Below are 25,210 nucleotides of genomic sequence, written 5' to 3'. Positions count from 1 at the left end.
CCACAATGGAAAGTTCTATTTGACATAGGAAAGTTCAGCGGTCAGTTTCATAGTCAGCTGTATGCCAAGAAATAACGAAAACAATGGATTACATAGTGCAGCCTTGGGACATGGAAAATTTCTTAGAAGATGAATGAATCATATTATTAATACATCTTGTGGGGCTTGAGGCCTTATATTGAAAAACAGGGGAAAAAGTTGTTATTTTTTTAAAGCTTGTAGCCTTTTCGCATTTTCCTTCTTGTGTTTTATGTAGACTTTATTCTTTTTAATTTTTTAAGGCATTAAAAATAATTTAAAATAGCATGTTTTAGGAATAAAATAATTCACTTCATTGTACATGAATTTTTTCAAACACCAGAAATCTGAAAAAAATGAATATCTCTTTGAGATTGAGTTAGATTAGATAAACACTTCAAATTAGAAAATATGATAATCCCTCAAGTTAGATTGGATTATATTTTTTGAATTTTGGATTAGATAATCTCTTTGAATTTTATTGGATAAGCCCTTTGAGTTAGAATGATTACTATCCTCTTAATATCACATGTTTTAGAGAAAAGGGGAAAATATTGGTAGTGTCTAGAATCCTGACTGGTTCCTCTTGGCATCCTTAAAATTTTGTAATAACCTTAATCTTAAATCTTGTCTAAAATTTCTTCCTATAAATAATTATGGTTATTCACTTATAAAAGGCTGTTTTAATTGAGACTGTTTCTATTTAGGGAGAAGACAAATATAGAAAGACATGTGGAAACAACTGATTTAGAATTTAATTTTCTTGTAAGTTTTCATAAGCAGCCCGTGGGTAGGAGAAGATAAACCAACTGCTTTAGCAGCCTCTTGCTTAGAGATATAATCTGAACACCAGCAGTATTTAGCTGGTGTGTTATACCAGATTAAAATGTTGAAATACATTTTTGTATTTGGGCTTTGACAACCATCAGGGAAATGTATATCAAGCCATGATGATATATCACTTCACACCCACTAGGATGGCTATAATAAAAAAAACAAAACAAAAAAACCAAAAACTAAATAACAATAGGTGTTGGTGACGATGGAGAGAATTTTTTTTTTCTAGATTATTTTTTTATTGAAGTAAAGTTGATTTACAATGTTGCATTAGTTTCAAATGTACAGCCAAGTAATTCAGCTATGTACACACAAACACATATTCTTTTCCAAGTTCTTCTCCAGTATAGGTTATTATAAGATATTGAGTATACAAAAATTTCTTTATAGTCCCTGTACTTTTTAAAATGTCATTTGTAATCTCTCTTCTTTTATTTTTGATGCTAGCAATTTGAGTATTTTCTCTTTTTTCTTGGCCAATGTAGCTAAAAAATCCTTTCAAAGCATCAACTTTTGGTTTCACTGATTTTATCCACTGTTTTTTAATCTCCTATTCCTTCATGTACTGCTAGTGAGGGAATGGAAGATGGTGCAGCCACTTTGGAAAACTGTCTGGCAGTTCTTACAAAGGTTAACCGTAGAATTCCTATTATATGATCAAGCAATGCTACTTCTGGGTATTTATACTCAATAGAAATGAAAACTTATGTTGATATAATAATTTTTACCTGAATGCTTATAGCAGCATTATTCATGTTAGCTGAAAGGTAAAGACAACCCAAATGTTCGCCAATTGAAAAGTGAATCAATAAACTGTAGGATATTCATACAAGAAAGAATATTCAGCTGTAAAACAAAATGATATGCTGACATATTACAGCATGAATGAAACTTTGAAAACATTATGCTAAGTAAAACAAGTCAGTCATAAAGGACTGCATATTCTATGATTTCATTTATATGAAATGCTCAGGAGAGGCAAATCTATAGTGATTGAAATTAGATTTTCATGGTTCAATAGAACTGGGGTGGGGGGTTGCAGAGAGAGGATGGAGAATGAGTGCTTTTTGGGGTGATGAAAAATGTTCCAAAATTGATTGTGTGATGGATGCGTAACTCTGTGAATATACTAATAACCACTGGATTATGTACTTTAAATGTGTTAATTGCATGCTATGTGCATTATATCTCAATAAAGCTGTTACCAAAAAAAAAAAAATCAGGCTTTGACCATGTGACCTAATCCATAGCATTGTGCTTTTCTCTCTTTCTCTCCTCACCATAATCCCACGAGACAGGTGAGGTCTCTACTCTCAGTTTACAGATTTGGATATTGAGGCTTAGAGAGGGTGTTTTGCCAGGCATATGGTTTCTAGTCTTAGAAAATACAGAGATAAGGAAGAGGAGAGTGGGGACTGACTGTACCTCAGCCAGTAGCAGGAAGAGAGATGTCTTCTGATTTCAGTCTCTGTGTATCCTGACAAGAGAACCTAAATTATGAAAATCTTTGCTTATAAGTCGAAAGTTTCTGTTTCAAAGCAGGAGAGGAAAAAAGAGTTACACAGGAATAAAGAAGCCCATGAGGCACTATGGGCCATGAATTTCCTTGCTGTTGTATGTGTGTGGATGACATCTGTATGTTGTTGTTGCGTTGCTAAGTCCTGTCCAGCTCTTTCGCAACCCCATGGACTGTAGCCCATCAGGCTCCTCTGTCCATGGGATTTTCTGGGCAAGTATAGTAGAGAGGGGTGGCGTTTTCTTCTCCCTGGGATCTTCCCGACGCAGGGATTGAAACTGTGACTCCTGCATTGATTCTTTACCACTGAGCCACCTAACATCTGTGTTAAGTGATAATAAAAGAGCGAGGCAAATACATAAGATAGAACAGGCTGGAAAATATGAGTCAAAACTGTTACCTCTGATCTTGTGATTCTGTATGGTTGAAGGTATTTTTTTCCATAATAGCAATCTCTAAGGAATTAAGAAGAAATTCTTTTGAGTTCCATTTTTCCCAAGGTGTATATGCATATTGAAGTGAAATAAAAGCTCAATTTATGCTTTGAAGTAGAGTTAATATATAACCAAACTCTTCAGCCCAGTTGCATACCCAGGGCAAACGCCTCTATTTATATACATGTGGGTAAGGAGGTGGGTGGAGGTGTCCTTATCAGCTGAGGCTGTCAAAAACAGGAAGCAAAGTTATAATCTCTTTGTAGTGAATCAGAAACAGTCAAAGGCCCTCAGTTGTGACAATTAAAAGAACAGTGACAGAAAATGACCTAAGGAGTTTTCACAAACTGCGAAGTGTAACATCCTGTCTGGTATTTAGAGGAGATTCAGTTAGGTTTTAGTCAGATCCTCTCATGGGAAAAATAAAAGCCACCCTGAAACAGGACATCCCAGTGTGCAGTTCGCAGGCTGCTTTTGTTAAAATCCACTTCCTCTGCATCTTTTTCCTCGTCACTTAAGCAAATGTAGGTGATGAGCGGCCCGGTGGCCACCGCGTTTCGCTGGAAAAAGTACAGACTCGATGTGCTAGGACGCGTAGCTCGCCCGTCTGGCAAGCATTTACCAGGTAAGTCTGTCAGCTTGCCTGACTCCCTGCCCTCCCCCCCGTGAGGTTTTGGAAAGAGGATGTCAGCAAAGACAGGGCTCAGTCACTTACTGAAGCCAGTGTGTTAACATAGTAGAGCGTCTGGAGGCAGGGCCGACCGGGCGTGTTCCTCCCGATGTCGCATCTGGTGTGGAGTCTGAGGAGTCGGGACCAGCTTTGTGGGGTTTCATCTTTTCCTCAGAATGCGATGATTTTCCAGTTCTTGGCTTCTTAGAAAAAAAGTACACAAGGAAGCATGTATTTGTTGTGACAAATGTGCTTCATTATTTTCAGACTAGCTTATTATGTGTTGACTATTTTCTGTCCTATAGAGAAAGTTTCCTTTCTGCTGTTGTGTAGTGATAGTGTTGATTGTACTTGATTTACTGTGCTGACTAAAAATGTATTTTACTTTTAAAAGTGGTTCAGAGCTGATTAAGGGGAGAATCAGACATTGTACTTTTGGGCGGATTGTAAATGAAGGGGTTTTGTGTTTAGGCAGTCTTGTACAGAAGAACTCAGACACAGAACTTCATGTTAGATGTGGTCATGCACTTTTCTGCCGCTGGAGTTTACTTTCAGGGGGACCTAGTTTTTCTGATTGGTTCTGATGTCCATATCTTGTTTAATCTATATATTCATGTTCTGGTCAAATAAGCTTTCTGAGGAAAAAAACAAACAAACTCAAGTGATGTGTAATATTTGACCTTACATATCATGCTTGAATGTTGTTAGTATGGAACAACTTTTAGACTGGTTAGAATTTTTTGAAAAATAGTTTTCTTTCTTTTGGAATTACTCTTTCCCTCTTAAGTTTTCCCTCCTAACTCCATGTGAATGTGGTGGTAAATGCTGGTAGGCATCCTCTCCCTGGAGTGAATTCTCAACTAGAATGATTGGAGCAGCCCATGTTTTCTTAGCAAATTTGGCTTCTTGGTCAAGTGTAATAAGAGATCAGCATGCTATAATTCACTTTGTTGGCTGTTACTTTTCTCTCTTATTTAAAGAACCGTGTGGTCTCAACAGAAAATTAAAATATCTGTCAGAAACCTGAATTTAAACTTCAGGTACAAGAGCAGCATTGCAGCTTGTAGCCTTTCAAATATATCTCTTGACTTTCACTTAATTCTCTTCCTTTTCCCAGCATGAATAATCTTCATTGTCTGCTAGTCTGCACGGTAATGTCTTGCTTCCAAGGGTCTCAGAAATAGGAAGGTAATTAGAAGAAAAATTTCAAATAAACTTTTAAATAATAAGCAAACTTTATACGGGTAGACTTCAGCTTTAAATATGAATTCTCATTCATTCAGATAGCATTTTTTCCTACCCTGTGATCAGTCCAAAGGCTTAAGGACAGTAGAAAGCATTTTTAAAAAATATATATTTTAGGGGACATTATTTTAATAAAAATAGAATATTAGTGTGTATATGATTTGTAAGGGCCTAGGTGCTTTTCTTATTGGCTGTTATTAATTTACTATTTTCTTATATATACAGGATAGCTCTCTTTAGTGATTTTGTTGTAAATAAAGGTATAAAAAAGTGCATGTTTATGGATGGCATACTCCATTGCAATATGTGGCTATTTTTGATCTTCAAGCAGTCTCCATAATAGATTAAACTTTGGGGTGAATCCTTTATTTACAGACCTCAAGTAAGGTGGAAAGAGTGAAACTGTAAGTGTTTTGCATTAAACTGTTGACGTTACTGGGGTTGAGGTTTCAAATGACTTTTGCAGAATCTAAAGGGAGTAACAAAACAAGTAATAAAATGGAATAAATTGAAATATATGTTTGTTGAAAGTAAGCCTTTCAGTGTTATTCTTGAAAATGCCCATCCTTTTGCCCTGTGTTGTCTTCTAAAATGTGGAACTCTAATTTAGTGTGTTTGCCTCTCAGTAAGTTGAAATCTGATTATCTGTATCTATCTATCTCTGGTATAGAATCATTACATTTTAAAATATTTAAAATACTTCCTTTTCTTAATCTTGTTGTCTGTGTACACAAATGCCCAAATGTTAGCAAATAATCTAATTGAAGGAGAGTAAGTTTAAAAAGAAAAGACTTGAAGGTGTGAAATAAAAAAATTATTGGAGTTGTAGGCATCTACCAACGCACTGATGATTTAGGTCTGCTCAGGAAGCCACTTCTGGGAGGCCTCGCTCTTCTTGCCATCCTTCCTCTTTCTCTTCAGGCTGACAGAACTCTGTGTCAGTCGCTTCCTTTTTAGATGAATGGGTTCACATGTCCCCAACCTTGGATGCACATTAGAGTCACCAGCGTGCTGGAGCGTCCCACACCTGGAATCTAGATATAATTAGACTGAGGCCTTGACTCTGTAACTGTTCAAAAGCTGTCCAAGTGATTCTGACGGGGATTCAAGATGGAAGCGTATGCGGGAGTGTTACGGTTCCCTGTTAGACTGAAAGCTCCAGAAGAAGGGCAAGAAGGAAGCTTATGCTGTCCTTCCACACTCAGCCCATGCCTGTCAGCAGGGGAGTCTCAGGTTCTGCTTCCGGATTGGATGGATGAACAAATTCCTCTGAGCTGGAGGAGGCTGTGTGAGGACCAGACCTCCTGGTTTCTGGTTTGAGCTGATGGAGAGGAGTGTGTTCCATGAGACTCTCGTCTGTCTGAAGATGGCTGTCATTGGGAAGAAGCTCTTGGAAGAGCTCACGGGGGAATAGGCCAGCTCGGGGTGCACTGAACAGACCACTCTTAAGAGACAGAACTCCTAGATGGTAGTGTCTTCATGAAGCAAGGCAAGTGGAGAACTTCGGAATAAGGATTTCATCAGGGGCGGAGGTGCCTATGTCTGAATGTGGAGGGTGGGGCCCGTTGTGGACGCTACAGGGAGGTTGCCCCAGAGGTTCTGGGCGCCAGGCTTAGTTTGAAAGGAAGAGGTGTGATTATCTTTGCCGGGAATTAGTGGCTGCCTGACCCACCCATTGTATCAATATAAAGACTGTATGAGTATTTAGTGGTCAGAGTGCAGGGAGGTTTGTCTGAGGCAGCTTCTCAGGGCTTGTGAAATTTTAGCTGATCTTAATGTTTATAAAGAAAATGAGTTAGTGGTTAGGGAGAGCAGGTGGAATGTAATTTGCTGAGGCTTGAGAGAAATTAATCGTTCATTTGGGTGAAGGGTAGATGGAGTGAGTTGTTTGGAACTGAAGAATTTTGGGGGGGAAATGAGAAGTGTAATTAACATGGTAATGAGTTGTTTGAGGAAGGGGACCCGGGTCTCGGTTGCCTGTGCCATCCATGTGTAAGTCACTGAACTTCTGAGACGGGTCCCCAATCAGTAGCATCCCCCAGGTAATTTTGGTCATAAATAATTAGGTAACATGTTCTAAAGCTCCTTGCAAGCTATAATAACAGTTCCAGGTAAATAAAAGGAATAGTAAGTTCTGTAAAAATTATAAAAATATAGTCAGTTGATAATAAACTTTGCCTGCTATCTATAGTATAGGAATGGAAAATCAAATATTGTGTGTTGGTATGGCACTTACAATGTATTTAAGCTTAAAATGGTACTTAAAATGTATTTAAGCTGATGCTGTGCACTCTGTCATCTTTTTAGTTGTGGTTTTCCTTGGCATTACTTGAAAGGCATGATTATGACACGGGTCCTGGTTTCATGTTTCACTACAGTTCTTTGACCCTAGTTAGAGGGTACCAGGTGTTTCCTCTCTAATTGTTGGCAAATTTAGGATTTGGTTCGAAGGCCACTGATAGACTGGTGTGAGAATTAGGTGGGATTTGGGCTTGGTGACTCCCTCCCCCTGGCCCCAATATTTTGACCTTGATTTGAACAGTTCAATGAACTGGCAGCTCAAGTAGTTTTTTCCCACTGAACTAGAACTCTCATTGTTTGGCAGAGGAAGATGAGTCACAGCCCAGTCCTACCATTGTGACAAAGTGAAATTTTAGTCCAGGGCTAAAGGAACACAGCTTAGAAACTTTCTGTCTAAACCAGAAAGTATTGAAACTTGGATTGTGAGCTGGATGGGAATTAGTGTGGCCCTCTCTGTGGGGTTACCCTCAAGTTAATGAAGCATTGGCAGATGGTAAAGAATTTGCCTGCAGGCAGCAGGAGACCTGGGTTTGCTCCCTGGGTAGGGAAGATCCTCTGGAGAAGGAAATGGCAACCCTCTCCAGTGTTCTTGCCTGGAGAAACCCATGGACAGAGGAGCCTGGCAGGCTATAGTCCATGGGGTCACAAAGACTTGGATACAATTGAGTGACTTTTACTTTCTCACTTTCTATATTGAAGTACATTTTTGATCCTAAATCTCATTTTTAGTGATATATTTAAATAATCATGTCCCTTCTTAAAAAATTCAATGCAGAATTGAAATTATATAGAGTGGCAAATTTCCAATTCCTCTCTCCCTCCATATCATTGTTATGTTTTGTTTGTCCTGCCACAACTGTTTTTTTGTGATTATACAAATGTATACTTTTAGGTCTAAATTCCCACAAGCACAGTTTTTCTTTTTAAACTGAAGTTGAAACCATCTGGCCATAGTGTATCCCATTTAAAAAATATTAACAATAATGACCTGTGTACATATAATTTAGTTCATTTGGGTAATTTCTGTGGCAAATATGCTTTTACTATTAAACTGTCATTTACAAAAGGGAGAGAGATGAAAACTAGTATATATTTGTTTGGACTTGCATTGTGTGTGTTTGTTTGTGTGTGAAATTGAACTCTGCATATATTTTTTGGCTCTTTGGAGAAATTCTTCAATGAATTGCCTTTTTATACGTTGTTCCCCCCCCCCCCCCACCCCCGCCTCACCCCCATGGTGTTTGGATCTCTGACTTTTAAACCTCTACTGATTTCAAAGGAAATTAATGCAAAATGGCAGATTTTGAATGACTTACTTGAATTTTGAGTTTTAAGATGCTTAACTTCCAACCTAAAAGACAAACCTGATTTCTGGGTCTCTGGGACAGAAGTTTGCGTCTTTGGACTTTGGTTCTGTGTTTTCTCATTCTCCTTCAGCTGTGGAAGCTGTCATCATCCCAATCTGAGCTGAGACTGGTAATTATTTAGGTGCCTTCACTATTTTATTTCATTTTCACACCCTGATAACTTATTTTCATAGTGATGGTGAATCCCAGGATTATTTTTAGAATAGCCCATGTTCTGTGTAATTTGTGGAACATGTTAGAGTTATCAGAAAGGATCTGGACTTGGAATTGCATGGTTGAATCCCAGCTATGTTGTATCCTGAGTCTTAGTTTCCTGTTTTGCAAAATGGAGATAGTGGAGCTGTTCTAAGTCTTTAAAAGTGTATGCATGAAAGGACTTCCCTGGTGACTCAGTGGTAAAGAATCTGCCTGCCAATACAGAAGACACGGGTTCTATCCCTGATCTGGGAAGATCCCACGTGCCTCCGAGCAACTAAGCCTGTGTACCCAACTACTGAAGCCTGTGAGCCCTAGAGCCTGTGGCCCCCAAAAAGAGAAGCCACTGCAATTGAGGCCAAGTGCTGCAACTAGAGAGGAACCCCATTCACTGAAACAGGAGAAAAGCCCACACAGCAGCGGAGACCCCAAAATAAAAATATATAATGAAAAAATTTTAAAAAAGTGTACGCATATAAGATCCCTTGAACATTACTTGGTAAATCACAGGAAAGATTATAGTAGAGCTTTTTTAAGTTAATGGAAAAAAATACAGTTTAGATGCTAAATGAGGATAATATTGGTTTCAGTGAGGCCCCACATGGACCATCGTACTGAAAATTTACCAGTTTTTTCTCATCCTTCGATCAAGATCTGTTAGTGATTTTTCACATCAAAGCATCAAAGCTGTAATTCTCTGCTGGGCTCATTTAGCCACAGGTCCAGTACGTGGCAAGAAATTTCAAGTTATACAGGGTGGCAGACGGCCTGCAGTTGCTTGGAGGGTATCTGTGGCAGGGTGCCTGAAATGTTTTGCTAGTTTCAAAGTTCACTTTCATTTGCTCAGAAAGGTTTGTATTGTTTGCAGGCAGGCAAGGAAGGGAAAGGGTACACAGCTTCCCCCAGGAGTCTATGCTGTGTGACCTGTTTGCCTTTTGGTGCCTTATAGAAAAAGCTTTGTAGTCTGTAGAGAGGACTGATTCTCCAAATAGAGGAAAACTGTCATGATGGTCTGGAAGCGTGATAGATTTCACTTTAATGCCATTGATCGGGATACTGTTAGAGGCTGGGCTCCACTGCAGTTTTAAGATAGGTATCTTGCACAAAGTCTTCCAGGTCACTTGCATATCATCAGTGGGAGTGCCTCATCTGATAGCTGTGCATGTGACCTTCTGAGAAACAGCTCCTCCTGACACACCAACGCAGACTTCTGGCCCAGCCCTCCGGCTCCCAACTAGGTACCTGCTGCCGTAGCGAGTCTCCAGGCTTTTGACTTGGCCTGTTTTCTTGTTTGACTCCTGGATTCTTTGCTTTTAATTTCTGCTTTGACTTTCAGGCATTAACTCTCTTTCTGCTGTTAGAAGCTCCTGGATTTTGTTTGATGGAAGAAATGTATTTCCCTATCGGATGCATTTTCTCCCTAGATAACCCTGACCTACCCATGCAGTCTGGTATCTGACGGTACTCTAATAACTGTTTAGTTAATTGTTAACAAATATTTATTGTCGAACTCTGAATAACTAGTATTACAGCAGGCAAAGGAAAATTAAAGTTTGTGTGTGTTTGCAGGTCCACTGATTTATGGGACATTTGGAGAAGGGAAAAAAATCGTGAAATGAAATACTTACTCTATTTTATCCCTGACCATGTGGATTCTTTAAAGATTACATTCCATCTTTACTCACGTGCATTTAAAAAATCATGGTGGATTTCATCGTAATGGACTTTAAGCTGAGAAGTTATGGATATTTTGCAAGTGGATTGAGAAAGCTGTTCTCATTTTCCTCTGTGTCCCACTGGATCCTTCTTATCCATCCAACTACTTCCTATCCATTTCTTCTGCTGTTACAAGAAAAATCTTATGCTTTATGTTGAGAATTTGTCTGTGCTTGAATTAACTGAGCACCCTTAAAAAATTTCCTGTGTATTTACTGAATTTGTTGCTAGGCCTTATGCTGCAGAATTTCTCAAAGTAATAAAATCCAAATAAAAAAGAACGGTGTTGAAGGTAAATCTCCCTCTTGATTACTGTAATAAAGAATTGACATTTACTTCCCATAATTTGAAAGTCAGTGGGTAATATTTGTCTGGTGTTTTATGACGAAGAATTCTTATCATATTGGGTTTGTGTTAGGAAGAAAGTAAGCATTGATTTCCCTGTAACTTTCTAATTTTATTTTTCTCATCATTGGTTCTTACCTAGAGTAGTGCTCAATTTTCTGTCAACCTCAACCCAGCTACACATGGTTAAGAATAAAAGATAAGAAAAAAAAAAAGAGCCAAAAATAAATGATTCAGAGAATACTTACAGAGACCTGCTGTTTTCTGAGTCCTGTCATAATTGCTGAGTGCTTTTGTTTGATTAATTAATTTATTTATTTGACTGCACCAGGTCTTAGTTGCAATATGTGGGATATTCATTGTGACATGCAGGATCTATTTCCCTGACCAGTGATAGAACCTGGGCCCCCTTCATTGAGAGCTTAGAGTCTTAGCCTCTGGACCACCAGGGAAGTCCCACTGGGTGTTTTAAGTCAGGTTTTAAACTAAATGATTCCGCTCACTGGCAGTCTAGGACCGCTGTGTGCCCTGCAGGCTGCACATAAATGTTGAGGGACATCAATGGGGACATCACTGTGCAGATGGGGAAATCAGTGAACTGTCTTCAGTTCAGTTCAGTTGCTCAGTTGTGTCCAACTCTTTGCGACCCCATGGATTGCAGCATACCAGGCTTCCCTGTCCACCAATAACTCCTGGAGCTTGCTCAAACTCATGTCCATGGAGTTGGTGATGCCATCCAACCATCTCATCCTCTGTCTTCCCTTCTCCTGCCCTCAGTCTTTCGCAGCATCAGGGTCTTTTCCAAGGAGTTAGTTCTTTGCATCAGGTGGCCTAAGGATCGGATCTTCAGCTTCAGCATCAGTCCTTCCAATGAATATTCAGGACTGATTTCTTTTAGGATTGACTGGTTTGATCTCTTTGCAGTCCAAGGGACTCTCAAGAGTTTTCTCCAACACCACAGTTCAAAAGCATCAATTTTTCAGTGTTCAGCTGGGTCCTAGGAGCTCATTTTAGTGACTGTTTCCTTAATTCAGACTTAGATGTTCAGTTTGAAAGTAACATTTGAAAGGTGGGGGGCCTGAGGGCTGCTAAAAATGGAAACACTGACAATCATGAGACAGGCCTATTGGCAGGCTGATCCTAGAGAAGACAAAAAAGTAAAGAGCAAAAAAATGTCAAAGCCAAGCAACAAGAGTCAGTATGACGCAAATACTTTGCTACTCAAGTAGGCTAAATTGAGAAAACTATTAGCATGTGAAAAAGCTCTCCCAGTGAGATGACTGTGCAAGTGAGAGGAGGCGGGACGGTTTTCTGCAGCATCCTTTCAGGCTCTAAAGTCCTCTTTGCATACTTTGTCTGGGTTAGTGTTAGTCACTCAGTTGTGTCTGACTCTGGGATTCCGAGGACTGTACCCCGCCAAGCTCCTCTGTCCATGGAATTCTCCCGGTGAGAAGACTGGAGTGGGTAGCCATTCCCTTCTCCAGGGGTTCTTCCCGACTCAGGGGTCAAAACCAGGGCTCTTGCTTTGCAGGCAGATTCTTTACCCTCTGAGCCACCAGGGAAGCCACCTGAATTCTGACCCTGGGTGGCCTGAGTTAGGCTAATCTGTGCTGCTGGTTTCCAGCGGCGAGGCATTGGTACTTTGCAGCCAGTGTTCACTTACTTTCGGAATCTGTAAACATTCTTGGTACGGAGCCTTCCCTGCTCTGAGCAGTGTGTCCTCAAGTTCATTCTTCTTTTCTTCTCCCATCCTAAAACTATTTATTTTTATTTTTTAAAAATGTATTTTTTAAAAAAAATGAATCTTTGTTACTGCACACAAGCTTTCTGTAGTTGTGGCGAGCAGGGGGTTACTCAGCAGTTGCAGTGTGTGGGCTTCTGATTGTACAGGCTCTAGAGCATGGGCTTTGTCGTTGCAGCAGTCTGGCCCACTTGCCCCATGCCATGTGGAATCTTCCCCGACCAGGGATCGAACCTGTGTCCCCTGCATTGACAGGCAGATTCTTAAACACCGGACCACCAGGGAAGTCCCTTAAGTTCGTTCTGCTATTGGAGTAAAACCAATTTACTTCATGGCTGGTCAAGTACATCTTTTCTAGGAAAAGATGCCTTCCAGGTATGGATTGGCTACCCTCCCCTCTGCTTCTCCCACAGCTTCCCCACCAGGACCAAAGTCAGCAATCCCTAGAGTGTTCATCTGTCCTAGCATTTATGACAGATGTTATTGTGCCCAGTCACTTAAGTCATGTCTGACTCTCTGCGACCCCATGGACTATAGCCCACCAGGCTCTCTGCCCATAGGATTTCCCAGGCAAGAATACTGGAGCGGGTTGCCATTTCCTTCTCCAGGGGATCTTCCTGACCCAGGATTGAACTCATGTCTCCTGCTTTGCAGGTGGATTCTTTACCACTGAGCCTCCGACTGCACTGTGTTTAGCTGAACATATATTTCCAGTAGGCAAGATCTTACATGTGCATGCATGCTCAGTTATGTCTGACTCTTTGCAATGCCATGGACTGTGGCATGCCAAGCTCTTCTGTTCGTTGAACCTGGATCTCCCACATTGCAGGCAGATTCTTTACCGTTTGAACCACCAGGGAAGCCCCAAGATCTTATTATAGATTACATATAAACTCCATATTTATGATATAAATGTGTTGAGGGCATGCTACTTTCCAAATCAATGCACATAAAATAGGTGACTTTTAAGCATAATTTGAACATATGAATTTATATTTTGGTTTGATAAGATGGCTTATTAAAATTTAGAAATAATAATTACCTATCTCTACTTGGTATTTGTTTTTCTTCTTGATTTCCATTTACAGATGTTATAGATCAGTGTTTTTGAAGGTGTGCTCTATCACATTTTAAAATCTCTGCAAGTGATTTTGCCTGTTTGAGAACCCCTACTCTAGACTTTGAGCTTAGAGGCAGGGCTTGTTCCTGTCTTTGAATCCTCAGACCTACCACAGCTCCTGGCACATTTTAGTTGCTCTTTTCTTTTTTTTCTCTCCATTGAATGAGATAGAATCCCAGTCAGAAGTGTTTGGAGAGCGGTGTGCATGTGGAATACAGCAGCACAGTCAGAAGCCACCTGGATAATTCTTGACCATTTTTCTTTATGGTTTTGTAAATCAACAGTGTCTGAGAGTGAAAATGTAATATGGATATATGAGAATTAGCTTTTAAAAAATTTTCTTGCCCAGAAAAATATACTGTAACTTTGTTATTTGTGTTTTTACCTTGTTTGAAGCAAATTTTATTTTCGGATAGTTTTACATTTATAGAAATTAAATGCAAAGATGGTACAGGGAATTCCCATATACCCACCTCTGTGTTCCCTTCCCTCTGTTGTTGATATGTTTTATTACTATGTAATATTTGTGTGGGCTGAGGTGCTCAGTCATGTCCAACTCTTTGTGACCCCATGGACTGTAGCCTGCCAGGCTCCTCTGTCCATGGCATCTTCCAGGCAAGAATACTGAATAGAGTGGGTTGCCATGCCCTCCTCCAGGAGATCTTCCCGACCCAGAGATTGAATCCAGGTCTCCTGAATTGCAGGCAGATTCTTTACCATCTGACTCACCAGGGAAGCCCTTACTATGTCACAAGTAGTGAACAATAATGGTATATTATTATTCATTAAATCATTATTAATAGCATTAACTAAAGGCCTCCCTTAGGGTTATTATTAAAAGTTTGTAGATTTACAGATGAAATAATATTTATAACTTCTATCAAGTTTAAGTTAGGCTTTTGTATTTGAATTCTTGCACGCAGTCATAGTTGCAAGTATATTCACAAAGCGAGTGGGCCAATTCTATGATAATTAGATTAGGCAATAGATTTTTCAGGTGTCATTGGTTTTTTTGGGACCTGGAAAAGGGGAAGGTTATTTTCAAAGGCTGACATTCAGTTAATATATCTGGAGCACTCTGTGTTAATGAAAATATTTATTGACCTCTCAGGTGTTGTTAGGTATGAGGCTTGTTTTAACAATTTATAGTGTATTCAGGTAGAGGTATACTGTTAAAAAAGTATTTCACAACTGGTATGGCATGGGCCCCCACCAGTCAGAATGAAGTCCAGATGATCGGAAGGAATAATGGCAGGCAAATGTATTTGTTAGTCCTGGCGCTCAAATGTTCAGTCAGGTCCAGCTCTTTTTGATCCCATGGGCTAAAGCTCGCCAGGCTTCTCTGTCCATGGGATTTCCCAGCAAGAATACTGGAGCCAGATGCCATTTTGTCCTCCAGGGAATCTTCGCGATCCAGAGATCCAACCTGCATCTCCTGCATTGGCAGGCAGATTCTTTATCACTAGTTCCACCTGGGAAGCTCACCTCCTAATGTCTAAAATCTCCCCCAAATATCTCCAGACATTGTCAAATGTCTCCCATGGGGCATGGTTGCTCCTGGTTGTAAACCCCTGATAGAAAGCTTTTTGAGCCATCTATTACCGCTTCTGTAAATTCTTTCTAAATATTTGCTGTTATTGCTGTTGGTGGTGGTGTCTTCATTTCAGTTACTGCTGATGGTTAAACACATTCAGCTAACTAAGAAAGACACATCAGGATTCTTTATATAGTGAAATCTCGACATGTAAATAAGGTTGTATTTTTTATAATATTTACTCAGTTTGTCAGACACGTACATATGGTGGAAGAAATCTCAGCTCTATTCACAAAGGAGGTTTTCTGCTTTCCTCACCTGCCGGTTTCCTTCCTGAGGTTGTAGCCTGTGACTAAGACAGCTCACAGGTGTGGAGTTTGGAGGTTTCTGTAGGTGTGGAATGTAAAGATCAGTTGTTCCTCCTCCTTCCTCACACCAACCTGTAGCCTGCTAAGTTGATAGTGGCTCAGTCTGGGCAGAAGCCTGTACTTTGGTTCATGCCAAATTCCCCTCATTTCCCATGATGATATGTTATTAGTGTCCTGATCCCTGTTATTTGTTAAGTTAATCTTTGCTTCAAGGATCTCAGAAGATCACAGCATTTTGTTTTCAGCCACTTCATTTTGTAATAAATACTCTGCGGAGGTGAGACGACTAGAGATTTAATATAATAATTTAATATCTACAAATAGTGTCTTATATTTAATCTTCCTATCCATTCCTCTTTAGCGTACTAGAAACAGATGCTTAAATTGTCTAAACAGACATTTCTTCTTCCTTAGTCTTAGGTATCCATTTTCCTATTGACAGGAGATAGATAGACTTATTATTTTAATCTTCAGATCTGTGAGAGGGAGAATGTCCCAGTAGGGGTCCAGGATCAGATGAAATCCCAAGTGAGAATCGTTGGTTGTAGGACTTCTTATGAAAACTCTGAAAGCCTAGTTTTTTTCTCCTTTGCATTCTCACAAATAATTATTTGTCAATATTGATTGATTTTAAAAATAATTATTTACAGTATTTAAATCTGAAATAATAAAAATTAATTTTAGTGATTTAAAATTATTTAAAATGTGAGATCCTGTTGGATAATTTATTTTTAGGTCTACGCAGAAAAATTAGGAAATATACTTCTTTTTCTTTTTAGATTTTTTTTTTTAAATTTTGATGTGAACCATATTCTAAAGTATTTATTGAATTTGTTACAATATTGTTTCTGGCCTTTGTTTTGATTTTTTGGCCATAAGGCATGAGGGATCTTACCTCCCCAGCCAGGTATTGCACCCGTACTCTCTGCATTGGAAGTCAAAGTTGTAACCATTGGACTGACAGGAATGTCCCAGGATATGTACTTCAAAAGGCAGGTTTACATCCCATGTATCAGATACGGTCAGTTCATTGCTGTAGGGAGAGGAGCAAGGACAGAGCCTGTCTTCCCCCTGACCCCCACCTTGTCCCAAGCACACTTATATTTTGATTGGAGCAGTTGGGCTTCAGAGGAGTCACTACCTGAAATTCACTCCAGGTACTTCCATTTACTACCTGTCTACACACTGGGCAAGTTCCTTAATTTTTTTTTTTTTTTAAGTTCCTTAATTTTTAAAGTCTGTGAGCTCTGCTGAAAAGTGGGGACCATAGAAGCATTTATGTCATATGGATGTTATAGGGGTTAGATTACATAGTAACCCATGAAGGAAGCATTAAATATATGTTGCTAATAATGGCAACAATAATAATGTTACTGCTACTAATAAGACTAGTATTACCGACTTGCCACGTGGCTTAGAAGTTAAGAATTGTGTCTGCCAATGCAGGAGACCTGGGTTCAATCCCTGGGTTGGGAAGATCCCCTGGAGGAGGGCATGGCAACCCACTCCAGTGTTCTTGCCTGGAGAATTTCATAGACAGAGGAACCTGGCAGGCTACAGTTCATGGTGTCATAAAGAGTCAGAGAGGACCGAGCAACTAAAACTTTCACTTCCCTTATGTATTAGAGATGCTAATATGACTCAAACTTAGCTGAATTGAAATTTGATTCTTTTTGCCCATTCTCCTTCGGTGATCTTTCCAACCCAAGAATTGAAGCCAGGTCTCCTGCATTGTAGCCAGATTCTTTACTGTCTGAGCCCTTTAGGTGATAGTGAGCCATAAAATAGGTACAGTGTATGTGTTAGTCTCTCAGTGGTGCCCGACTCTTTGCGACCCCATGGATTGCAGCCTGCCAGGCTCCTCTGTCCATGGGATTTTCCAGGCAAGGATACTGGAGTGATTTGCCATTTCCTTCATCAGGGGATCTTCCTGACCCAGGGACTGAACCTGGGTCTACTGTACTGTAGGCAAATTCTTTACCAACTGAGTTACCGGGGAAGAGAAAGAGATATAAAATCTAGCTGCTTTATTCTTACACTGAATAGAAATATTATGACTTCAGAATTTAAAGAACTAACATTTGGTGCTATTCCATGGAAATCCTTCTTCCTAAATGTCTTGATATTAACTATCTTCTTAGCTTGTTAATTTTTATGTTGTTAAGAAAAAGATAATGTCTTATTTCATAAACACTTTCATTCCTTTAAGAAAATTCCAGATTTCTTACTTACATTGTTGAGTAATTTTTCTTTTATAAATCACAGAAATATGAAAGAATGTTAGAAAAGAAAAATATTCCTATATCTGCCATCTTAAAACATTAGTACCTTTCAGGTCTTTTTTTCCCATTTACTCTTTGTGTTTCATATTTTAAAATGATTGTAATTACACAACTCTTCTAACTCTTTGTTTTGGTTATTTTAGTTTTATAATATTTCATAAGTAATTTTCATGTTTCCATTGGATAGCTTTATATAATTTATTTAACTCCCTGTTTTTTTTTTGGTATTTAATTTATCACTAGTTTTTCAATATTAAGGGTAACAGTGCATTGAAAAATAATCTTCATTGATCTGTAAAATGAAGATAATGAAAGTACTATAGGATTGTCTTGTGGATTATGTAAGTGAGTAGGTATAAAGCAGGGTTTATCAACCATGGCACTGTTGCCATTTTGGGCCAGGTACATTTTTGCTGGAGGTTCCCTGATGGCTTAGTGGGAAAGAGTCCACCTGCAGTGCAGGAGACACAGGAAATTCGAGTTTGATTCTTGGGTCAAGAAGAACCCCTGGAGGAGGAAGTGACAGCCCACTCCAGTATTCTTGCCTAAACAATTCTATGGACCGAGGTGCCTGGCGGGCTACAGTCTAAAGGGTCACAAACAGTTGGACACAACTGAGTGACTGAGCATACAAATACACAAAAATTCTTTGCTGGGGGGTCTGCCTTGTACTCTGTAGATGTTTAACAGCATCTCTGGCCACTACCCACTAGTTTTGATAAACAAAAATGTTTCCAGACATTGTCAAGTGTGTCCTAGAAGGCAGATTGGCTCTCAGTTGGAAACCCTGAAATAAAACATTTAGAACAGCTGGGCACTGCTCTAATATGTGCTATATAAATATTTGTTATTACTGTTATTGTTTTTTGCTACCATTCTTCATTTCAGTTGACTTGTTTCTGATAAGTTCCTAGAAACAGAATTTCTGGGACAAGAGATTTAGTTTTAGGGTTTCTGACTTGTATGACTAAATATCACTCCCCAGAAGGACTGTGTTAAGTTAAATGCCATCAGTTGTGTTTAATTACGTCAGTATCTCTGAGATCCAGCCAGTATGCACTCCTTAGTAGCACATATTGTTTTATTTTCAGTTCCTGCAATTACTAGTCCAGACAAGCATTGCCTATGCTTCTTTATTTGTATTGTCATATCTGAGGATTCTGACTTATCCATCCTCACACCCCTGTTCCACCCACACTTTTGTTTTTGAGCTGTTTTGCCATCCACCATAAGAAGTTGAAAAGTCATACCCTCAATAAGCAAGTTTGCATCAAGTTTCTTTGCTTGACCTTTAATAGCATCCAAGTTGAACGTTGTTGAGGTCCTTTCAGATTACTGTGTTTTACCCAAATAGTCCTTTACTGTTTCAGATTAAGACACAGTAATTGACAGTGTCCCATAATATGAGAACTTTCTGGATTTAAATATACGGTGGCATCCTCTTTTTTTGAGGGATATTTTGGTGGAAAAGCACTCAACCTTGTATTCTGTGATATGTGTCATCTAATGTGGTTGCCTCTGGTTTACCCTTTTGGAAACAATCTGGATCCTAGCTGTAGCAGAGGCCATGGGTGCCCTTCTAGCAATCCCTGCTTCCAACACTTTGTTGCACAGGGGGGTTGCCAGTTCAGGCACCTGCATTCTTTCACTTTTCTAGAAAAGCTCATACCCAGGGTTGGTAGGAAGTGCCAGCCCCCAGCAACTCATAGCCAGTGACTGCTAAAGGATAAGTCCCCAGCTCTCTTGCAAATCTCAGGTAAGATACCTTTGAGATGGGCCTTTTACATGGGTTCTCCCAAGTTCCCTGTTGAATTAAGATTCACTGATAATTGAAACACCTCTTTTGTTGGCTCCTTTTTCTTTCCTGACTCAATTTGTCACTCCCTACCAGTGTTTCCTGGGGTCGTCTCCAAAATAAACTACTTATACTAGAATCCTTATCTCATGGGCTGCTTCTGGGGTAAAGCGGGCTAAGATGTTAGCCAACTTTTCTTTTGACCTTGGTGAAAGAAGAGAAAAAAAACAGACCAGGAAAATAGAACTCTTTGAAAGACCTGACTGTGTAGGAGATAGATGAGTTTAGTTTCAGTGACTGAAGACACAGTTTGGACAAGTAAAAATTCTAGTTATGCCACTGCCAGGAAAGAGTCTCTGGGCTGCATGGTGAGATTAAAGCCACAGTAGGTTGGCTTTTAGTGTCCCTGCCGAATGTAACTTTCTGCCCACTTCCTTCACACCATGGAGAGACTGCAGGGCTTGCTGGTTTTCAGTTTGTGACTTTCTCCATATAGAGAGAGACTAAAGTTAGAAAGAAAAAAAAATCCTCATCTACTGTCCTCTGAATTTTGTCCTTGAATTTGAGCTAATTATCAATGCCATTTAGCTTGCAGCTCTGCTCGTTTGACAGGCAGGGCAACATAGCCTGGTGGCTCAGCAGTAAAGAATCCACCTGCCAATGCAGGAGACACAGGTTTAGTCCCTGGATTGTGAAGATCCCCTGGAGAAGGACACGGCAACCCACTCCAGTATTCTTACCTGGAAAATCCCATGGACGGAGGAGCCTGGGGGGCTACTCAGTCCATGGGGGTCGCAGAAAGAGTCAGAGGTGACTTACTGACTTAACAACATTTTTGTTTTTCTTGTCAACCAACATACATACTTTTACTTGTAAAAATTAAAACTTTTTGTTACATAAAACTTTACATACATTCTTTGCAAGTTTGCAGGACATTAAGTGACGGCCAGCATTCCGCACAAAACACAGAGTGGCAGCTTAGATCATTTAGAGCTTGTGTGGTGGACAGATGTCTGCCTCTCTCTGCTCCATGGGCCCAACCAGGCCCACCACCCTGGTTCTCTAAAGAAGAGCTGCAGCTGTCCTGGCTCAGGCAGGGCAATATTTTTAAAAAAATTGTATTAGTTTTTAGTTTGGAAATATTTGCTTTATGATACTGTGTTGCTTTCTGCCAAACATCCACATGAGTCAGCTCTAGGTGTACATCTGTCCCCTCCCACCTCCCACCCCATCCCACACCTCTGGGTTGTCATGGAGCCCTGGTTTGAGCTCCCTGAACCACACAGAAAATTCCCACTGGCTGTCTGTTTACATACGGTGGTGTCTGTGTTTCCATGCTGCCCTCTCAATTCGTCCCACTCTCTCCTTGCTCCACTGTGTCCGCAAATCTGTTCGCTGTGTCTGCGTCTCCTCTGCCGCAGGTGGGGCAATATTAATTTCCATTTCAGGCTTAGTCTGGAGGGCTGTGTTTGAGTTAAAAGCATCAAGGAATTGAGGGGAAAACCGGATGAGCTTATTTATGGACCCTAAAAGGGACAGGTGATAAAGAAAGAAGTGCCTTTTCAATTAGAGGCTCAACTTGATTCCAGCGATTTTTTTTTTTCTCATTATGCTGCCACTGCCTTACTAAAATTTAAAGTCTAAAAACAAAGTCCAAATTAATAATAGGGATAGTAATGGAAACAGAGAAAAGGAGTAAACTATTAGCTTCATTAATTTAAAAAAAAACATCAACTCACTGGAGCTGGTTTTTAAAAAGTCAAATTTGGTCAGAAAGTAATGATTCTATTTCTTTAAATGGGTGGAGTCAGAATACTGAGGTCCTGGTGTGGGTACACTAGATGGGGTAGAAATTTTCCCCCTAGAAAGAGCCCACCCAGGGAGGCGAGATGCTCAGCATACACAGAGGCACCTGCGCCTCTGCCCCTCCCGACACCCTCCCGTCTGCCCGTCACCCTCCCGTCTGCCCGTCACCCTCCCGTCTGCCCGTCACCCTCCCGTCTGCCCGTCACCCAGCCGCTGTCGGTCAGCACACCCTCTTCCCCGTGCAGGCCTTGAGGAGCACTTATCTAGAAGTCCCAGAGCTGGGCTGTTTCCTCGCCAGCACAATGTTGAATGTATTCTAAAAGGCTGAGGTCATTCCAAGGGCTTCAGTGACCTCAGTTGTGAACGTGACCCAGAGTGACCCACAGTGAATGTTGGCCCACATAGGTTTTACATTTTTCATGTGAAAGTTCTTCCTTTGTTGTTTGTGATTAATAACTGAATAGGATATAGTGCCAAATGATTTCATTGTTGAACGCAGACTTGAAGGTCATGAGAAACTGCTTGTTCAAAGTAAGCTTTGCCAAGATATGGAGAATAGGTCTGCATTAACACCTGGATAGTTTTTGAAGCAAAGCAGAGAAAAGAGAAAAAAGAAAAAAGAAATTTATCTTTCTTTTTAATCTTTTATCAGATTGTTCTTTATATGATGTGAAAGTTGATTTCAGTTAGGTGAACTGATCATTGAATCCTTAGGATAGATGATGACTTATGAAGCTGAGTTTGCACTGTAACACCTTGAAATAAAGGTGTATTTGAGGACCTACTGTGTGCAAGTTGTTCAGAATAGAAATATGGTGAAGAGTTAGTTATAGGCATGTCTACTTTGTTAGTTGCTTGATTTTAAAGTTTGATATTATATTGGTTTGTTATTTGAAATATGATTTTGAATCATTTCTTAGTACTTGGCACTTTGAATTTATGTTTTCAGAATTTAAGAATAACGCATAATGATTTAAGAGTAGCACATACTAATTTACTACTTTAATTTAAAGACAGACAAAATATTATGACATGAAACCCAGTATCATCCAGAACTATGCTTTGTGCTTATTTTCTTTTCTGTGCGTTTTCTGGGCTTTGGAGTCAGAAGTTAGGAAAAGATTGCCTTCTCATCAGCCCATCTTTACTTCCATCCATTGCGGATGGAAGTGCCCCTGCCTTTAGTTATTTGTTTATGCACACATGTCCATTAGTATGGTGAATTGGCATAAGATCTCGTAGCTATAACCATTACATACTTGGGACAGATTCATTTGAAAGGCAGTGCATTGAGACCCTGGCCTTCCCAGGACTGGTGTGATGTAAAATGGTTGAGAGGTAAGTGGGCCTGGCTTCATTCTGTTCCTCCTGTTATTACTTGCTTGCTTTCCAGTCGGTCTTACATCTCCTCTTTTCGGGACAGCTTCTAGGCTGTAACTCAGCTGGTAGGAATTTGATTGTGTGCTAGGAATAACTGCAGATGGGCAGAGATACAAACTACTTATTACAACAGTTCCCATTAGAATTTTCCCCTGCTTAAAGCAAGCAAACAGAACAAAACAAAGCTCCCCTCACCCCAAACATTATTATTCTGTTGGAATTGAATTAACCCTGTTAAAGAAATTTTCTTACATGGCTAACTCTTAATTTCTTCTTAATCATCAGAACTTTTCTCTTTTCCCTAAGGATATACTGGCTGATTTCTTATTGTATATTTGTGGTGTGTAAGGAACTATATAGAGAGGCCAGGGAATAAGAAAATTTCTTCCTTCAGGGAATTAAGGGTCTCATTAGGAGGGGAGATCAACATAGGCATGGATATATAATGTGTGTGTGTATGTGTTTGTGTGTATAGGCCGTGTATATGTATATATATTAGGGATTCCTTGGTGGCTCAGATGGAAATAATCTGCCTGCAATGCGGGAGACCCTGGGTTGGGAAGATCCCCTGGAGGAGGGAATGGCAACTGACTCCAGTAGTTTTGCCTGGAGAATTCCATGCACAGAAGAAATTGGTGGGCTGCAGTCCATGGGGTCACAAAGAGTCGGACACGGCTGAGTGACTAACACTTTCAAGATATTACTAATTTTCAAAATCCCCCAATTGTTTTGTTATAAGTAATGAACAAAATACAATGAGAATTCAAAAGATGGGAGTGGGACTTCCCTGGTGGTACGGTGGATGGAAATCCACTTGGTGGGTGCAGGGGACATGGGTTCGGTCCCTGGTCCAGGAGGATTCCACGTGCCGAGGAGCAGCGAGGCCCGTGTGCTGCAACTACTGAAGTCTGCGTGCCTAGATCCTGTGTTCCGCCACGAGAGAAGTCACTGCAGCGAGAAGTCTGTGCACCAAGGCTGGAGAGTAGCCCCCTCTTGCCACCACTAGAGAAAGCCCAGATGCAGCAGCGAAGACACAGCACGACCAAAAAGAAAGAAAAAACCCACAAAAACTCAAAAAACAAAAGGTGGGGGTGGAGGATAGAGCTGCATAGAGGGAGAAAATCTGTCAGAAGGCTTCCTGAAAGAGAGGGTACTAGCTGATATGAAAACTGATGGGGGTACTGGGCTGGAGGAGAATTCCCAGGCAGAGGGCACCAGTGAGTAGGGGGTGACTATAGGCACGTGTGCCAAATGCCATGCGAAGTAGGTTACTTCACACTGTTTAATAGAGATAACTGCGCATGACTTTGAAGGCATTGGGTAATGTCTGGAGATGTGTGTATAGGACTTGTGATCATAAGAGCTTAAATCTTTCAAAAATCTTTAGGATGCAAATAGAAGGGTGGATAGTTCTACTTGTAGTACATCGAGAGGGGGATGGAGGATCTGGACCCTGGAGTTGGTAGCTTGGGAATGTCTTGGCTCTGCTGAGGAATTAACTTGAGTTATGGCAAAGCTCACTTCATGGTTTTAAGTATTTAAGATTCTGCCGCCAAAAGCTGAGCTTGCTCTTCTCCTGGGTGTAACTGTGATTGAAAGAACTTGTGTGTGAATGACTCTTTCCTGCTGTTGCATGTTCAGTGTCAGTTTCTTGTTTAGGAGCTCAGCCAATACCTGCAGAAACTGTTTCGATTGTGATCTGTCTCTCTTTTGTGTTTTTTCCTAGTAATTTTTCCCTTGAAAGATAAAAAGAGGCTCTGAGGCCAAATTTCATTCTTTTGATCCAGTTTGTGTGGGCTTTGTTGGTAGCTACTGATCTCCTTGGGCAAGTATATTTTGCCCAAGGAGGGCTAGAAGCTTAGATAACTATAGCTTTGCGCTCCCTGCTTTGTGTTGATATCATTACTTCTGATTTTATATTTCCAAGTTTGTAATTCACTGGCAAGGATGAATGACTAAGAAATGTTGCAGATAAGTAGATGTGTTCATTTCTTCTTGCTGCTGTATCACATTGTATGTGTGCAGTGTCAGTCATCTCTGACTCTTTGCAACCCCAGGAACTGCAGCATGCCAGCCTCCTCTGTCCTCAACTATCTCCCAGAGTTTGTTCAAGTTCATGTCAATTGAGTCAGTGATGCTCTCTAACCATCTAATCCTTTGCCACCTCCTTCTCCTTTTGCCTTCAATTTTTCCCAGCATCAGAGTCTTTCCGGTGAGTTGGCTCTTCGCACCAGGTGGCCAAAGTATTGGAGCTTCACCTTCAGTGACAGTTTTTCCAGTGAACATTTTGGATGGCTTAAAACAGCCACAAATTTATATTTTACAGTCCTGGAGGTCAGAAGTCAGACATAGTTCTCACTGTACTAAAATCAGGGTGTTGGCAGGCCTCCGTTCCTCCTGAAAGCCCTAGGGGAGAATCAGTTTTCTTGTCTTTTCTGGCTTCAAGGGGCTGCCCATGTTCTTTGGCTCATGGCTCCCTTCCATCTTCAAAGCCAGCAATGGTGGGTCAAGTCCTTCTCATGCTGTGGTGAATACCTCTT

General features: G+C 40.3%; 1 protein-coding gene across 5 annotated transcripts in view; it reads left to right on the top strand.

Moving 5' to 3' along the window:
- The window catches only part of UTRN (utrophin), a 546,437-nt gene that overhangs the window by 58,705 nt on the left and 462,522 nt on the right, over nucleotides 1-25,210 (top strand). For 3 of the 5 annotated variants that reach the window (XM_070461579.1, XM_070461577.1, XM_070461575.1), the window contains exon 1: nucleotides 3,095-3,430. The exons of the other annotated variants lie outside the window; for them this stretch is intronic. In XM_070461579.1, the coding sequence (XP_070317680.1) occupies nucleotides 3,337-3,430 (94 nt within the window). In that variant the 5' untranslated portion in view covers nucleotides 3,095-3,336. Of the gene's footprint in view, nucleotides 1-3,094; nucleotides 3,431-25,210 lie in introns of those variants that run through there. 5 annotated transcript variants of the gene reach the window in all.

Source organism: Odocoileus virginianus, chromosome 34 (assembly GCF_023699985.2).
Source record: "Odocoileus virginianus isolate 20LAN1187 ecotype Illinois chromosome 34, Ovbor_1.2, whole genome shotgun sequence".
NCBI classification, from domain to species: Eukaryota; Metazoa; Chordata; class Mammalia; order Artiodactyla; family Cervidae; genus Odocoileus; species Odocoileus virginianus.
Note: the sequence above shows the minus strand (reverse complement) of the source record. Positions and strands in the feature narration are given on the sequence as shown.